The sequence below is a fragment of the Diuraphis noxia genome, unplaced genomic scaffold, assembly GCF_037042655.1.
Source record: "Diuraphis noxia isolate RWA-SAM2 unplaced genomic scaffold, SU_Dnox_SAM2 contig0001, whole genome shotgun sequence".
Taxonomy (NCBI): domain Eukaryota; kingdom Metazoa; phylum Arthropoda; class Insecta; order Hemiptera; family Aphididae; genus Diuraphis; species Diuraphis noxia.
In genome coordinates, this window is record NW_028301711.1 from 19716787 (window position 1) to 19735855 (window position 19069).

Below are 19069 nucleotides of genomic sequence, written 5' to 3' on the forward strand. Positions count from 1 at the left end.
ATTATAAAAAAAATTCTAAACCAGATACTAAACAAATATAACAAATGGTATTAACAGGCACATCTTCATTAAAGTCTGCATGTAAGACAATACTTGTTTTAGATCCAGAAATCTGTGATGGCTGCCGACTCATATTAATTACAAAAAATTGTGTGCTATCTTTAAATTGTTGTGGAGTTATATACATTAAAGACAAATCTTGATGTAATCTATTATGAAAATGCTTATAATCCATCAACATATCATAAGCAATATTAAATTTTTCTTTTTTAAAATCTAAATTCAATAGTTCTTCCGGATATCTAATACTATCAATATCAAGCCAAATATTTTTTAAATTACAATTATCAAACTGTATTGAATCTCTTAATTGATTATCTAGTTTATCTGTTTGGAAAGCTATGATAGCAAACAAAGGATTATTAATATTTCCAAGGCTGGGCATTAACGAGTTAAAAATTAAAATTAAGTTAAAACGTTAAGTTAATATTAACTAAGTTAAATAACTCGTTACTTTTTTTTTGAAACTAATTTTTAACTTAATACGTTAATTTTTATACATATTTAACGTGTTAACTTCAAGTTAATTATACACAGATTTCTTAAAATTAAGTTAAATTTTAAATTTGATACAACTCATTCATTTATAACTTTGTTGACTTCAGAAATATTAGATATAATAGAAAATAAATGGGAAATTGTTTAATTAACAAATAATAATATAATTGTATACACGATACGGGTCGCGACATTTGTGTACTCAATTAGTTTTCTTGTAAACCAAGGCATAAATCAACCTAATGACATTTTAACTCATACGCCACACATCCCGAGAAATACGTCATTACAATATTACTTATTACCTAAAATTATTAAAATAACTCATGGGGAAAAAATAATTTCTCAAAATATTTGTTAACGCTCCGATTCAAAGTATTTATACTCCAGGGTTTATAGTATATTTAAAAATAAATATAAAAATAAACTCCACGGTGATGTTATTTTGATGACTAAAAATGATGATAAAAATTGTATTTTAAATTATTATTTTATTTATTCAAACATAATATTACCATTTATGCATTTATCAATAAATTATATTATGTGCTTATGTAAGTCATATCCAATATACTTTTGTCTCTTATTTTACTGATTGTGTTTATACTGTATAATTTATATGGATATCCCAAATATTTATGTGTAGCAGCTTATGCCTAATAGTATAACTTGTATCATTTGTGTATTTATACTATTTTAACTTCCCCCCCCCCTTTCTTTAATGGGTGGGAGTGAATTGGATAAATCATCAACTGCCCACCCTAAATCCTCAGTAAATATTGCTAAGCATACTACATGGTTGTCCACGTGAGCCCAAAAATCTAAACTTGACCCAAATTCCAAATTTGTCATTCATTTCACCTATTTTTCTTATAAATTCAAAAAAAATTAAATTTTTAATTAAGTTAATTTTAACTTAGTTAATTTTTTTTATTCATTAATTATTAACTTAACGAAGTTATAAAAAATACTGTAGTTAACTTTTAACTTAACTTAACTTATTTTTTCTTATATTAACTTAACTTAACGAGTTAAAAAAAATCGTTAACTTGCCCAGCCTTGAATATTTCTATACATATTTGTTATGTCTTTGGTTAGTGTTTTACCACTAATATTTCTTTCTCTATACATTGCCATGATTTGAATATAAACATATATTCGTTCTTTTAGACAGTAAAGTTAGTTCATTTATCAACTTAGTTTTATTCAAATCATCATAAGTCACAATTGGTATTCTAATAAGTAATTCATCAATAACAATTTTTCCAACACTAGCTAGATCACCTTTTTCATTTTGATCTCTAAATAAAGCATCATTGTCAGAACGTCTTAAAAAACTTATTTCAAAACCTTCTTTATATACTGAATATTCTATATCTTTAAAAAATCCTAAACATTAATTAGACAATTTACCAACAGCACTAAAATAACCACCTTTATTAAATTTTGATTGAAATCCACTATTTTTGTGGGACCACTAAGATCTGCAGAATAACTAACTGTACCTTTAATTAAACTACATCTTCCAACATTATCAATTCTATCTATTTCTTTACCATGTTTTTTAACATAAATCTCACACCTTTTTTATTATTTTTAGCATTAATTAGTTTATTTTTTTGTCTATCAGTTAAATTAATGTATTTAATTTTAAAAATTTTACTTAAATAAATATATTTTTACCATTTCCAATCTGTGTATGTTTTAATTAAATAACTACATCAATCTTATTTTCATAAGCTTTTTTACTTGAGAATCATTCAAATCTAAATTCATTTAATAAGAATTAAAATTATAAAATAAAATTAAACCCATACCAAAATATCTCTTTGCTCTCATTGCATTTGCGGTGACAAAAGCAGCTGTTTTTTCACCTATAGATGCATTTGAATCTAAAAATCTATCCCATGCTTTATTTCCCAAAATTTTATCTCCAATATGTCTTGTTTTAATATCTTAATGTTTTTTATAAAAATAATCATGTTCCATTGCTGCCATATCTAGTTTATTTACTGGTTTTTTATTTTTTTCTAAATCAGTAAAAGGACCAAGATAATTATAACCAGGCCAATGTATTTCTGACATCAATTTACTGTTTTAAAAGATTATTCATAAGACCTGATCCTTCTACAATTTTTTCTGACAAACTTGTTACATAAGATATTAAATACTCAATTCCTTGTGGGGTATTGACTATTCTTTATAATTCAGAAGTAAAAAAATGCACAATACAAATTTTTTCATTATGAAAATTATTATGGCCTGCTTTTTCTTCACTAGCAATAAAATATAATCTCTTTAATAATTCATTTAAATTATGTATATATTTATACTCAATACGATCTTCTGAATACTTTTTTAAACCATCTCCTTCTTTTTCTTCATCTTCTTTTGGTAATCTCTTTTTTTCCTTTTTGGCTACATTTTCAGGTAAACTATGCCAAATAGGTTTAATCATTTTCAAATATTTTTCTCCTCTACTTGATTTAACAAGCCCAGTTTTTTAATCATTATTTTGATACATTGAATCAGTCTGAATTAATATATCTTTATAATTGTCAAAATCTGTCTCTGTATAATAATTAGGGTTTGCATACACAGAATAGCATAATAAATTAAATAATCCTGTTGTTCCTTCATATGCTTTTCCATTTATAATTAAATTATCATCATTAAATTCTACTACATCTTTTCCAATCATATATTGTTTATTATGAGTATTATAATATAATCCAAAAACTGAATCATTAATTCGAGGTAAATATTTGGGTTGTATTTGGACCTAAAGTTATTATATTCTTTGAGGGCATATTTTTTTTAATTGTTGACCTTATTTCTAGAGGTGATTTAATTGGAGTATTTGAACCATCTGCCAGCCTTAATATTTCTGGTCGTTTATATGGAACCATAATTTTTTTCATATCTTCATCAGTTTTAATATTTATTTCTTTAACTTCATTAACTGCATTTACAATATTTTTTAATTCATTTGTTACTGGTCCAAAAGATTTTTCCTTTTCTTCTTCAGCATATATGTTTCTTAAAGCCGCATTTTTATAATCCTTCTTTAGTTTATTTTTAAGTTCAATTATTCTGTCTATTTCCCTAATTAAAACTTTTTTCATTTTTTTCATTACAGAACCTCCTCTTTTTTCTATCTTTTTCTACCCCTTTCATTCCTTGTAAAAAAATATTTCTCATATGCTTTATATCCATTTAATATGAAACAATTTTAATAACCGTTTGCGTTTGCGTTTATGTTTGTGTTAATATCTACGTTTGGGTTTGCGTTTGCGTTAATATCTACGTTTGGGTTTACGTTTGCGTTGCTGAATTTGTTATAAATGTGTATAATGTATATCTGTTAAATCAATAGATATAAACCCAAACTTATTTTTCCAGCAAGTTGAACATAAAGATTTAAATTTATCAAAAGCTATATCATTACTCAAAAAATCTTTCCATATTCTCCCAATATAAAAATCTGACTGCATAAAAAAAATTAAAAAAATACAATTTGTTCTTATTGCTTTTAAATCTAATAAACTATAATTCTGACTTATATAAATACATGAAATATTTTTAGATCTAGATGTTACAAAATAATCTTTTATTCTATCTTGTTTATCTAAAATATAATCATCAAAAACAACTAAACTATCTGATTCACAATCATCAACAGATACTATCTCTTCATTAGATATATATACGTATGTCTCAACATCATCCACACCATCAAATATGGCTTTCATTTTTTCATAGATTGGTTGCTTAATATTCTTTGTAAAAATATAAAGATTTTCAAAAGGAATCCAATACTTAATAATAATATTACTTAATAAATTCGTTTTCCCCGACCCGGACGATCCTATAATTAAACATTTCATAGGTATTGGAAATATTGATTCTGATATAATATTATCATCTAAATGAAACAATGTAATTTCATATTTTTTATCCATTTAATATAGAAAAATAATATAAGCTTAAAAATTAAATTTCCTATTAAATTTTTCTCTTACTAAATATAATATAAAAAATAAAAATATCTGATTTAAAAATGTCTGACACTATACCTTTAAAAGTACGTTTAAATAAACCGGGTTACAAATATAAATATATTAAATTATCAGAATTGGAAATTAACAAAAAGTATGAAGTTACTGGTTTTGAAATTATTAACACTAATCAAAATGAAAAAATCTCTGTAATACTGGATAATAAATATAAACTCTTTTTACCAAATAGATATTTAAGAATTATCTCTAACAATCTATATGAAATGAATGATTTTCAGTGGAATACATTTTACATTTATTACAGATATGAAAAAATGTTTGATAATGGAAATACATACCATCATTTAGAGTTTGAAGCTGATATTCCAGATAATGTTGCAGATAATTTACTAAAAGAATTAAATACAGATATCACATAATCACATACAAATATATACAATTATCTGATCTAAATATCAATGAAAAAAATAGAATAACATCCTTTAAAAAAGTGACTACAAAATATGGAGAAAGAGTTTCTGTTTTATTTGTTTTATTTTAACTGAATGTTTATACTGGCATTTTCTATACATGATAAAATTTTCAAATCTTTTAAAGTTATTTTTAGACATTTGAAATTTTCAATCTTTTTTAGTTTTTTTTTTATAAATGACCATAAAATTTTATTCGTTGGGTAAAAAAGCTTCAAAATTTGATACAATACTTCTAATATATTTTCGCAATAGTAGTTAAAAAATATTAAAAATACATTGTCACAATTTTTTCAATAAGCATTGAAAGTTCGAATTTTGACAAAATACGTAAAAATCACGAAAATTCGCCATTTATTTTGAGTAAGAAATTCATAAAAATTTTTCTTTTTAAATCTAAGATTTGAAAATTCTATACAAGATTCTTCATGAATATGTTTATATTTATCAAGTAAAAAATGTCTACCGGAAAGTCAAAATAAATTTTTTGAGCATTTAAATTACAATATTAGATATTCACTCAATTTCTATTGTACTGATCTTATTTTGTTCTTATATAAAAACGAATAATTGTAGAAACATGAAATTTACACCAACTATTTATTTCATCAATTTCTATACTTGATAAAATTTTCTAAATATTTTATCAATTTTTAATTTATTTATAGACGTTTGAAATTTTCCGTTTTTTAGTTTTTTATTCTATAATAATTATAGAATAAAAAACTAAAAAACAATTATTGTCAATAAAATTTTATTCGTTGCGTCAAAAACCTTGAAAATTTAATACAAGGTTACCCCATAAGTTAATATAATAGCAGATACAAAATATTTTAATACATAGGCACGATTTTTTTTTATAACCATTTTAAGTTCAAATTTTGACAAAATTTGTGTAATTGAAAATTTACAAATTCTTTAGTTGTTAAACATTTATAAAATGCTTAACTTTTATAGTGAAGGGTTGAAAATTTGAAGCAAGGTTCCATGTAACATAATGATTTTAATTTGATTAATTTGGAATTTGTTTTATTTATAGGTACCTACATTTAAAAAAAAAATAATAACAATATAATTAACATTGTATAAAATATCCTAGAGTGGCAATAAATCGTCTCCGATCAGAATCGTTTTTCGTATACAATGATATTATATCATTGAATTAAAATTTGATACTATCCATTACAGTGACCACTATTAAACTACTGTACAGTAGAGCGACATCCACTTACTTACCTGCATTTTTGATTTTTGTAACTAGAAATTTTTCGCTAGCTAAAAAAGCTTAAAAATAGTAATTTAAAATTCTTCATCAATATTTAATTTACCTAATATAAAAAGTTAAGTGTAAACTCTTCAAATATTTTTTTATAAAGGGGTTAAGTAGCGTTAAATTTGTCGAAATTACGTAAGATTTCGTAGTATTTTATGGTTAAAAAATTATAAGATATTCAATAAGTCGTTTTTAAAAATAATAACATTATAAATTATTTTATATAGGCGATAATTATTGGATACCGAACAAAAAAATAAATACTTTTGATGGGAATTCGAAATAAATGTGCTGTTTGTCAAAAAGCTGAATCCAACGAGAAAGAAGTTTCTGTTCATAAATGTTTTAAGAACTGGGAAGGAACTTCCACTTCAATGGAAGCAGACATTATTGTTGAAGGTTTCCGCCAAAGCATGTCAATGCATAATGTAATTTTTAATAAACTTATTGGTGACGGGGACTCAAGTGTCATGAAAAAATTATCATTGGCAAAACCTTATGGACCCAATATATTTATTAAAAAAATAGAATGTGTAAATCATATTCTAAGAAATTATTGTAACCGTATTGTGGATATATCCACTTGTCGGAAGAGTACCTCCGGGATAGTAGTACCAGGAGTTTTGAGGAAAATTTTAAAAGATAGACGACTTAAATTACGGTTATGAGTTTTTATGAATATTTAACAAACCTATGTATAATAATAATTTTTTTTTTAAAGATGTGCAGTGATGAAGGCAATAGCTTTTAGAAAAGAAATGAATCTTAGTCGCGATTTTAAAACATGATATTTTGAATAGCCCATGCCACCCAGAAAACATTATAACATTTAAATATTATTTGTCAAACATTTGCTAGTTTTTTTAAAAAATTGTACATCATTTCTATATAACTTTATTTACATTTGCAAATATCAACCAAATGTTTGATAAATGTCATTTGAACCAGATCATATTATTTAATAAAAAATTGAACACAAACTTTGGCCAAATATCAGTCAAAAATTGTACAATATTTTAAAATTAATTGCCCAGAAAACATTCCAACATTTAAATATTATTTATCAAATATTTACTAATTTTTACTACAGTATTCCTATAAAATTGTATTTACACCTGCAAACATCAATTAAATGTTTGACAAACTTCATAATGTGACTCAAAAAATATGTTTTCAATTAAACACTAACTTTTGCCAAATATTTGTCAACAATTGTACCCTATTTACAAAATCATTGTTCATGATCGGTATTTATATATACTTGGAGTATATTAATATATATATATATATATATATATATATATTAAAATATTTTTCAAAAACCGAATGATAATAAGATAATAAATATTCATAAATTTCATAACAAACATAAGTAAAAGTGCTTTGGTATAAGATTTACAGAAATTTCTGTACTGAAGTATAATACTAAGTATTATTATGTCTTTTAGGTTAATTGATTCTTAACTTTAATATGATTAATTTTATTAATATATCATTAGAATGATAAAGTTATTTCATAAAAAAAACATGATTTTTTAAAGAAATAAAATAAATAAACAAACAAATTAAATTACATTTAAATATCATAAATAATAAAATATATTGTAAATTTATATATTTATGTAGGTATTAATATTAATATTATGCATAGTTCTGAATTAAAAATTAATAGCTTAAATTTAATCATATAAATTTACTTTAATCAAAATACTATAGTGTACTACATGGAAATATGTTTAATAATTAAATAATAAAAGTACCACAGGATAGGTTATATTATAATTATAGGATAGGTTAACCTATGCATTAAAATATTATTATCATAATAAACTTTATTATAATAATAATCCTTGTTAAAACTATTAATATTTAATTGAAAGTTATAAATTGTAAGCTGAAATATAAAGTTAAGACATAGATTCATTTGAGTTATTTATATCACATGTTAATCTATTCTTTAGTTTTCTGTTCTTAGGGTATTCTCCGCGGAAAGGAGCTTGAGAAATCCATTGCTTTAAATATTGTTCAATTTCATTATCTGTTATGTTGAAGAACCGTTTGTCTTTTCTGACTGTTTCTGAGAAAAAAAAGCAATATAATAAAAATAATAAATACAATTTTGAAGTATTGGTTAATGGTTATACATAAATTATGTTTTGCATAACATACCAAATATAACTCTGTTCAACATAAGATTATTAAATGGTTTTTTTCCTTTGAAACCAGTATATGAGTATTGATTTAGAATAGCATCTGAAAATATGGTTGCCATGATTTTTTTTATTATTTCTTTTGCAGTCTTTCCTCCAATTCTACCCAGCTGTAAAATCTGTTAACATAAACCAAAAATATTTATTGAAACTATTATAGTTATATTTTATTATTAGATTGTGTACTGTTTCTTTAAAACCTTACAAGTTTGTTTTTAAAATCTCTGTCACAAAGCTTATTCTCTATCTCCTCAAGCTCTTCAAATGAAGAAATAGGCCAACAATATGGTTCAAAATCATCTGAATGCTCAGTAATAATTATATTGGCAGTGTTGATTAAGTTTTTTATTTCTTCTTGTCCTTGAGCTAAATTTTGAAATTCTGTATTGCTAAAAGCCATAAAGTTGTACATTCTTTTGTAAAAATAATCCATTTTTGAAAAAACATGATCAGCTACAATAATTTGAAAAAGAAGTATCAATAATATTGTTTTAATTAATTATTATGTGAACTAGACATACCAAATTCTGAGATATTAATATTAGCAGTAGTATTCATTGAATTTTGCATATTATGTTGAACATTTTTTTCTTTTAATTTATCCACATCATCTGTAAGTGTAATATTAATTAGTTATTGGGATCGGAAACCAATGTTCTCTATCACACCTGCTACCAACAACATATGATATTAATATGTTTTATTTTCAACTTGGTAGATCCAGTGAAACAATAAGGACTCTAAAACCCAAAGCCTACTCGAGAATTCGAGATTGCCTCACATTTTTGATATTGTGATTTAGTCAACAGTTGAAATATAATAATTTTTAATGAAGTTTTTAGTATTTAAGGATAAAATTAAAATCAAAAATGTAGAAGTTAACTAATCGAAATATGTTTTCAAAAGTCTTATTGATTTACTACAGGTTAATCCAGTATGATGGACATATACGTATATGTACCATATCTATAATGTCATATGTGGCATGTGCGTTAGAAAAAGATGGATTTAAATTCAAATCCCCATAGTATTTAAACTAATTAATACTACAAGGGAATTATAGTCTATAGAAAGTATTAATTAAAAATAATTTTAACAAAAATAAGCTTATAGCTTGAATTATTTTCTTCTGGAACTATTTTTTCACTAGAATTTGCCAGTAGTTCAGTCGGCAGGCTTACATTAGATTTATATCTAATATTACGTTGATCTATGTTTTCAGAAATGTCAATAGAAGTCGTCGATAGTGGCTTATTCTTGTATTTATCTATTTTAGTTGATTCTTTTATATGATCAAATTTAAAAACAAAATAAAGATATATATTGACTAATGAATGTTTAGGTTTCCCTTGTCGTCAACACAAAGACGAAATAATTACTTACTCCATAAGGTACTATATCAATATGCGTATGCGCCAATTTACTAGGCAGCTAAATCAAAATAATCAAAAAGAAAATCAAAAAAGAAAAAAACTATCAAAATTCTGTACTATATAAAGGTTTTAAGTTTATATGTTAATATTTATACATTGTTGTTAAAGTGTTAAACAACTATACCTATATTAAAGATATTACTTGTTACTATTTATTATGCATAATTAATAATATTATACTTTGTCATTTGTCTTTTTATTCTCCACTTTCCAGACGTCTAATTCAAATTTCAATTTCAGTAGGTAACACAGGCAACACACAATTAATAAAGTTTTATAAAAATGAAATACAATAGGTACCTATTATATTATTATAATAATAATATAATATGTATAATGGTACTACTATTAATATATGGCCGTGTGTAGGCGATCACAGGGGAATGCTAAGTGGTGCTATCTACATTCATAGTATAGAGTTCTATACTATATAGTATGTCATTAATTTGTAAGTAGATAGCGCCACATAGCATTCCCCCGATCCCGTATACAATAACGGCACACAAAAATCGTCGAGTTGCCGGACCTATCTATATGGCCGTGATCGTTAGTAAGTTAACGAAATACGAGGCGTGTCCAGAAAGTAAGTGTACTCAATTTTTGTAGGCTTCAAAAAAATTTATTAAAAAAAAAAAATAACGTGGTTACATTAATATATTTGTGTGCTATTTTTCTACATAGTCACCATTTCTTTCAATGCAGGTTGTGAGACGGCAGATTAATTTTTTTATGCCTGCCTCGTAGAACTCTGCCGCCATCTCCTTTGTCCACTTTTCGACCGCCCCCTTCACTTCCTCGTCAGCTGAAAATTTTTTTCCACCCATGTGCTTCTTCAGGGAAGTGAACAAATGGTAATCTGAAGGCGCCAGGTCGGGGGAATACGGGGGGTGGTTCAAAACATCCCATCCAAATGAGTCCAACAATTGCTTCGTGACATTGGCTGTGTGGGGTCTGGCGTTGTCGTGCAGCAGGCAGACTCCGCTCGTTAACAGACCTCTCCTTTTATTTTGAATAGCTCTCTTCAATTTTTTTAGGGTCTCACAATATCTTGCTGCGTTGATGGTCTCCCCCTGAGATAAATATTCAATCAAAATGATGCCTTTGTGGTCCCAAAACACTGATGCCATGATTTTTTTGGCTGTAATGGTGGTTTTGAACTTTTTGGTTGAGGGTGAAGTGGTGTGACGCCACTGTTCGGACTGTCTCTTGGTTTCAGGTGTATAGTGTGCAACCCAAGTTTCATCTCCAGTAACAATAGACTTGAGAAAATTATCACCGTCCAGTTCATAGCGTTCCAAAAACTCTCTAGAGGCTTGGACTCGATTCAACATGTGTTGATCAGTAAGCTGTTTTGGGACCCATCTTGCGCACAGTTTATGAAATCCAAGTGTTTCTGTGATTGTTTCGTGGAGCAGAGACCTTGACAGTTGCGGAAACATTGCAGAAAGTTCATCCAGAGTCAATCTGCGATCGTCACGGACCGCATTCTCGACTTTTTTCACAATGTCGTCAGTCAAAATCGACGGTCTCCCACTCCTCAGATCGTCATGTACATTTTTACGGCCGTTTTTAAACTCCCTACACCACTTGTATACACTGGTACGATTCATATGGCCTTCACCATAAACCGTTCGTACCTCATTAAAAATCTCATGTGGAGATTTTTCCTTCGCAACAAGGTAACGGATAACGGCGCGGATTTCGCACTTGGCGGCAGACTTGATCGACATGTTTAACAAGAAAAATTCGTGCGACCACAGTTTTCAACGTACTGAACTTATTCTGGTCTTGTTTTAAAGGTTAGGAGTAAAGCTATACGGCAGTGTAGCCAACATAGTAAAAAAATATTCCCTATGGCCGTGAGAGCCTCAGTACACTTACTTTCTGGACACGCCTCGTACAACTAATCAGCAAACTGCAGTATGACATAAATACAAGTTATACAGGTTAAAAAAAAAGAACAGTTAATAATTGTCAAAACACATCGTGAATAATTGTGACCAGTGGCGCCCAAGATACATTTTTCAGGTGTAGCATGAAATAATTTTACCCACCCACCCCCTCAAAACTCAAAAATTTATTATTTTATACATTATTATATTTTAATTGATATTGATATAATATTAGTAAATAGGTACCAATCAATATGATCTGTGTTTTAATTAAACATTGTTAAAAAAAGGTGTAATAATTTGTAATAACAATTGAAATACTAATATTTCAATGAAACATTCATTCCAATAAGTATCAGGTAGGTATTATAGTTTTTAAATGTATTAAAACCTTTAAAAAAAATATTAAAAAGTATTGCGAAATAGCTTACCTTATTATAATCCTTATTCCTCAATCTCACTGTTGTAATACATTGTGTGGTTGTGGTAACACACTAAGACATATTCTTTTATGTTTAATAACCAGTTTAACTGGTCCAGTTATACCATATAGGTAGCATATGATACTATAATAATAATACTACATGTAAATAATACAGATATGACTATTTTGAGTTTGAATATTTGTTCATTCATGAATTAATTATTAAATTTAAAATGTAAGATTTTTAATTAACGATGAAGATTTTAGGCTAAATTTATCAATTACACACGTGTAATCAATATCAATATCTTGCTCACAATTTATCCTCATCAGTGACTCTAGTCTGTCATTGGACATGGTAGAACGAAGTCTGTTTTTAATAATTTTAAGCTTGGAAAAACTTCTTTCCGTCTCTACACTTCCCACTGGTAATGTTAAAGCAATTTTGTACATGGTAAATAATGTTGGAAACATAATTTTAAGAGAACCATGATTGCAAAATAATCTGAAACAAAAAGTTTATCTTATTTAGGAAATATTCAAGTAATCCTATACATCGCAGTTAATTCAATATTAACCAAATAACAAATTATTCTTGTAAAATATTTCAATTTGGATAAAATAAATTTATATATTTTATATAATATTTATTTTATTATACTATGATTTTTTATGTTTTTTTCTAATGCATCATTATATCTTTATTTTTTTTTTTGAAATGAAATTGTTGTCATTTTCTGAATCCAAATCCTCCTCTTGATTTATATCAGAATCTTCCAAATAAACTGCTTTATCTCTGTCATCATGAAGCATATTTGGCAAACTTTCACGTTTTTCCAATAGTTCAAAATAGTTACAAAATTTTTTATACTCATGTCTAGCATTATCTGGTTGAACAAATTTTGAATACATTTTTCCAAAAACATTAAAAGCATCTACTGGAAATTTTTTAGGATTTTGTTTTACTTCATTCAACCTTTTCTTAGACAGAAGACTAATATCTTTTAATAAACCAAGAGTAGTTTTATCAGGACTTTTTGAGTTGTTTGATGAAGTATTTTTGTTACCAATGAACTTTTCTGACTGAGTTATTATACAGTCCAGAGCTGAAAAGTATGTGTTAACTTTAAAATTTTGTATAGGTTGAATTATCACTTCATCGCTAGCCTTTTCATCAGCCATTTGCTTTCGCTTACGAGATCTTTGTAGAGGTAAAGGTTCAAACTCATAATCACTGTCTATAATGAACTTTTTTGTTTGATCAGTGATTTCATTAAATAATTCATTTGTTCGAAGTTTTTTTAAGGATTCCAAATTGTCTTCTATAAGCATGGTAGCACAGTAAATATCAAAATCTGGACTTTGCAAATGTTGAGATGTTTTATCTAAAATTTTAAATATACTTTCAAAGCTATAAGCTGTTAACAAAAATATTTCAGATGTAAAGTATTTAAGTAAACCACCAGCAGTGATGCCATATCGTCTGTCCCCTGGCCCTTCTGTATCTCTAATAACTTGAAGGGTTTCAATCAAAGCATTAAATGTTTTGAGTACAGTACATAATGCATAGTAATGTGACATCCAACGTGTAGTAGTAACTCTTTTAAATCTTCTAATAGGTAATTTTGGATTAATTTTTTTCATATAAAGAAATTCTTTTTTTGCTTGAACAAACGAAATCAAAAATTTCTTCCAAATTTCCAAATAAATCCATAGCATTGTTACCCGATGAAACAGCATCAATTACTACTAGATTTAATCTATGGGCCCAGCACCATATATACACTGCACATGTATTTTGTCCGTTAATAATTGATTGTAAGCCAGTATACTGCCCACGCATACTTGCTGCTCCATCATAAGCTTGCCCGATTAAATAATTTTTCCAATCCAGATTGTGATCAGTACAAACACTATAAAAAAGTTCAGCTAAATCTACCCCTCGTGTGTTTGAAGATTCTTTTAAAGCAATAAACCGTTCTTTGACAGTATCGTTTTGAACATATCTAATGACAAAGGAAACTTGTTCTTTTCTCGATATGTCAAAAGTACTATCGATTGATATGCTGAAAAACCTAGCACCAACTATTTCTTCATCTATGAATGTTGCTATACATTCAGAAATTGTATCAATTAATAAATTTTGTTTTCTCCAAGAGATAAATGAACATTCACTTTTGTGTGTTTGTGTTTTAATTTCAGTAACATACTGAGCCATAATAGGTGAATATTTAGAAATAAGTATAATAAGATCTTTAAAATTTCCTTTATTTTGTTCACACCACCCTTCACGATGTCCACGAAACGCCAATCCATGTCTACCGAGGTATAACGTAATATCAATTAATTGTTTCACAATTTCACGGTTTTTAAACACTTGTTCTTTTTTACAACATTGCAATGAAGGAATTATTGGTAAAATCGACTGTCTTAATAAACGTTTCATTGAACTTGCTATGTGACTTTCAGTACACTCATGACGTTCAATGCCATTTAATCCTCTAGACCATGCGTTGAAACCATTTTTTGTCCATGCAGTATTCGGTTGGTTATCAGAAGAAGAAAAAAACATACAATCAATACATTAAATACGGTCATTGGTAATGGAATAGCTAAGCCAATTTCTATTTTCTACACTTTTTCCATCTGGAAGAATTTTGTTATACCATTCGGAATGAAATCTTCTACCTTTTTCATTTATTGGAAATTGTTTTTACTATGAGAGTCAACACTAGGTTGTGATGGACTTATTTCTAATATTTTGTTAATCAATTCATAAGTTAGATTTTTTAGTAAACATAGTTTGGCAGGATCATTGTCCAATGTGTTTATATTAGTATCTGTTTTCTGACCTAAAATATGAAAAAAATTGTTAACCTTTTATTTTGAAATACCTACTCATAATTTGTTTAATGATATGTTTATGATATTTATTTATTTATTAACTTAAACTCACTAGTAATTATCTTTATAAAATTTAATGTCTTAATTGCTTTGCATGTTAAATGATATAGGTATGGCAAATTTAGAAAACAAAATATACCTGAAACTTGTGGAACTGAGTTTAATGAACCTTTAGTGAAGACATTACTAGAGTCTGGTTTACAGTCATCCACATAATCATTTTTCTCATAATCCGTTGGCTTTAACACTTGGTCATTAACTCCAGAATTGGCAGAATCGATCACAGTATCAATTTCTAAATATAAAAATCTTAGTTTAGTTATTGTTGTTACACATAATTTAGGTACATTAATAATAATGTTTAAGCAAATATTAAATATATTAGTAATTAAAAATCTAAATGAACATTAATCAATCATTCATGCTGTAGTCAATTTAAATCTGAAAAATTAAAATACCTGCAACTTGTAGAACTGAGTTAACTGAACCTTCGGAGAAGACATTACTAAAGTCTGGTTTACAGTCATCCACAACATCATTTTTCTCATAATCTGTTGGCTTTAACACTCGGTCATTAACTCCAGAATCGATCACAGTATCAATTTCTAAATATAAAAATCTTAGTTTAGTTATTGTTGTTACACATAATTTAGGTACATTAATAATAATGTTTAAGCAAATATTAAATATATTAGTAATTAAAAATCTAAATGAACATTAATCAATCATTCATGCTGTAGTCAATTTAAATCTGAAAAATTAAATTACCTGCAACTTGTAGAACTGAGTTAACTGAACCTTCGGCGAGAACATTACTAACTTCTGATTTTTCTACATTAAAATTTCATAAATATAAAAATTAGAAGGAACTTTTTATAGTTTTTCAACTTTTTCATTCAAAGTTAGTAATTTATTTAATTAATTTATAAAATGTATACTAATTAATATTTATTTATTTATTTTATTTATAATTGAAAATAACTGATTGAATTGAAGTAACTTACGTTACTAGACACATAATTACCTTGCATAGGTTTTTTGTTACGTCCAATTGTAAAAAAAGAAGTAATATCAGTATTCTTTAATTTAATTTTTGATGTTTGACAGGTATCTAAATGTCGCATCCAGTTAGTATCATTGATAAATTTAGTTTTTAGTAGTGATGTCAAAAATCCGGATTTTTGGATATCCGGATATCCGAATCCAAAATTTAATAACCGAATAATCCGAATAATTCGAATAATTTAAATGTTCATATATCCAATCTAATTATTATAAAGGAAGGTTTTAAAAATATGTTGACGGTTGATGCATTTGGTAGTAGTTATAATAATGTTTTATTTCATATTATAGAATATAGATCATGTCTTAGCAAATATTAAATATTTAAATAATAACAATAATTTTAACATTTATAATAAATAATAATCATAGCAAAATCAACTATAAAAATAATTAATACGTAATAAATACATAATAAATAAGTAATACGATATACATTATACACATATTAACACAATATAATATTTTTTTTAATAAATAAATTTAACGTACAGGCACATTTAATGCAATTTTAAGTATAAACGGGATACACACTATAATAATGAAAATAGTTGTTTTTATATTTTTCTAGTTTAGAATCAAATATTTTTATTTAAAAATACCAGGGCTGATAAATGTAAGGGAGTCATTCTATTTCTCTTTGGGGATAGAATTGATCCAGCAGTAGAAAAAACACGTTCTGAAGATGCCGAAGAAGCCGGTATACAAAGAATATTTTTCGCGAGAACAGATAAAGAAGGAAACGTAAGTTCACGCGATTTCCACCACAAACACGGATCATCATATGATTAATTTGTGGTTCAGCCAAGTACCTCGAAAATTCATCCTCAGAATTTAGTGGAACTATCCCCAATAAATCATCTAATACTGAACTTTGTTTAGTATTTGAGGTGTTTTCATTTTCAGATATATATCTAATTGACTGTATCTTTGAACGAATTTTTTGTTTAATAATTTCTCGTATACGATCTGATGATTCAAATTGTAAATTCTTGTACCTTGGATCTAGTAAACTTGCAATTTGTGCTATGTTTACTTCCCTATATTCCGAATAAATGTCTGCTGCAATTCCATTTTCTTCTTCAAAATCAATATTAAACCTCCGACGTAGTTCATTACACACTGTTTCTTTAAACACCATTGCTAGTGTTGAGTCTGTATCTTCGAGTTTTAAATGCTTTTCTATAAGGCTTTTAACAATTGGTCGTATCTAAAAAATATGTTTTTTTTATTAATATTTTTAATTCTGAGCGATACACAAAAGTTATTGGTTTTATAATAAAATGTTTTTTTTTAGAGAAAATTTAGAGATAAATATATATAATTTTGAGCTTGTTAATGTTGAATTTTGTAAAGCTTAATAACTTTTTTAAAAGTATTAAAATATAATTATTTTAAATAATTTAATAATTTAATTATGTTTATAAATTTACTATTACCTATTAAATTATAATATTAAATAAAGCATTTTATTATTATCATATATCAAAAAATGAATGCAAAATAATTACCATTGATATTGTAACTTGTCGTTCATAACATAAAACTGTCGTAGCTAATTGTAGTGGTTTTAAAAGTTTCACCAATATTTGGCAGTACTCCTAGTCTTCTTCGAGCATTTCTAATTTTTTTGCTGTTTTTGTGTTGAATAATGTACGATCTAACATTATCGATACAATAGCTGGCCGAAGTTCTAGTAAACGCATTAACATATCCATACTAGAATTCCATCTAGTCGGACATCTCTGTATTAAACACAATTTTTTTTGTCCTAATTCGCTGATTTTGTTTTCTAAAGCATTTGTTCGTTTTGGAGAGTGCCTAAAAGCAGCAACTATGTCCGAGGCTAATTTTAATAAATGGCTACACATTCTATTCTCAAGACCTTTATTAATAGATAATTGCAATGTATGGGCGGCACACGGACTTGAATAAATATCACGTTCTTGTAAGTTTCGTACAGCATTAGTTACATTTGCAGCATTATCGTGACTTATCCCTATGACTTTACCGGTTAAATTCCATGTTTCAATAATATTAATTAAACTGTCTTGTATATTATCTGCCGTATGGCTTTCTCGCATTTCTTCAAACCCTAATACTTGAGTACATAGTTCCCAATTTTCATTAAAGTAGTGACATGTGAATGTTATATAAGAATCTACAGCCAAAGACGTCCAGCCATCCGTAGTTAATGCTACACCTTTTATATTTTCTAGATTACGCTTTAGTTCCATCATTTTATCATCATACATTTTTTCAATACGAACGATGATTGTATTTCTACATGGTACTTTATAGTCTGGTTCAATAACTGACATCAATTTTCGAAATCCTTTGTTTTCTACCGTACTAAATGGTAGCATATCCATTGTAATCATTTGGCAAATACTCTGAGTAATCAGTTCGGCACGACTTTTATCTACAGGTCTAAATTTAATTGCAGATGAAACATGAGATCTCTTTAAACGTTTTTGGGGTGGTTGTGATACTACTGTTGTATTGATGTCGAAGATGACATATCTGAAGATGTCGATATCTGTTCTGTTTTGCTACTTAAGTTTAAAATTTGGAAATTTTATAAAGAATATTATATAATAGTTGTATTACCTATTTTTAACATAAAATAATTAATGATGGCTTACCTCTCCTCAGTTAATTGTACTGCATCGATTCCATTATTAGTATCATGCTACGATTTGTAGTGATACCACAAAGAAGAAGTAGACCCCATATTTTTCAAAATTTGACTACATATTTTACACGTCGCTGTTTCATTTGTTTCACCGCGATTAAAATATTTCCAAACGTTACTACGATTCAT

At 26.9% G+C, this 19069-nt stretch overlaps 2 protein-coding genes and 2 pseudogenes across 2 annotated transcripts; all 4 read right to left on the reverse strand.

Moving 5' to 3' along the window:
• Positions 1-8227: 8227 nt before the first annotated feature.
• LOC149060241 (uncharacterized) lies at positions 8228-9441 on the reverse strand. Its single transcript, XM_089228454.1, has 4 exons — positions 9052-9441; positions 8736-8983; positions 8490-8649; positions 8228-8397 (listed from the first exon to the last, which is right to left on the reverse strand). Exons 1-4 carry the CDS (start codon positions 9098-9100, stop codon positions 8228-8230), a joined length of 627 nt encoding a protein of 208 aa, XP_089084580.1. The 5' UTR covers positions 9101-9441.
• A 3066-nt stretch (positions 9442-12507) lies between these two features.
• Positions 12508-13860, reverse strand: LOC149060242 (uncharacterized; annotated as a pseudogene).
• Positions 13861-13909: 49 nt separating this feature from the next.
• LOC107171058 (zinc finger MYM-type protein 1-like) lies at positions 13910-14851 on the reverse strand. The gene has a single exon (XM_089228466.1). The coding sequence runs from the start codon at positions 14849-14851 to the stop codon at positions 13910-13912; it is 942 nt and encodes a 313-aa protein (XP_089084592.1).
• Positions 14852-16823: 1972 nt separating this feature from the next.
• On the reverse strand, positions 16824-19069 carry LOC149060243 (E3 SUMO-protein ligase ZBED1-like; annotated as a pseudogene).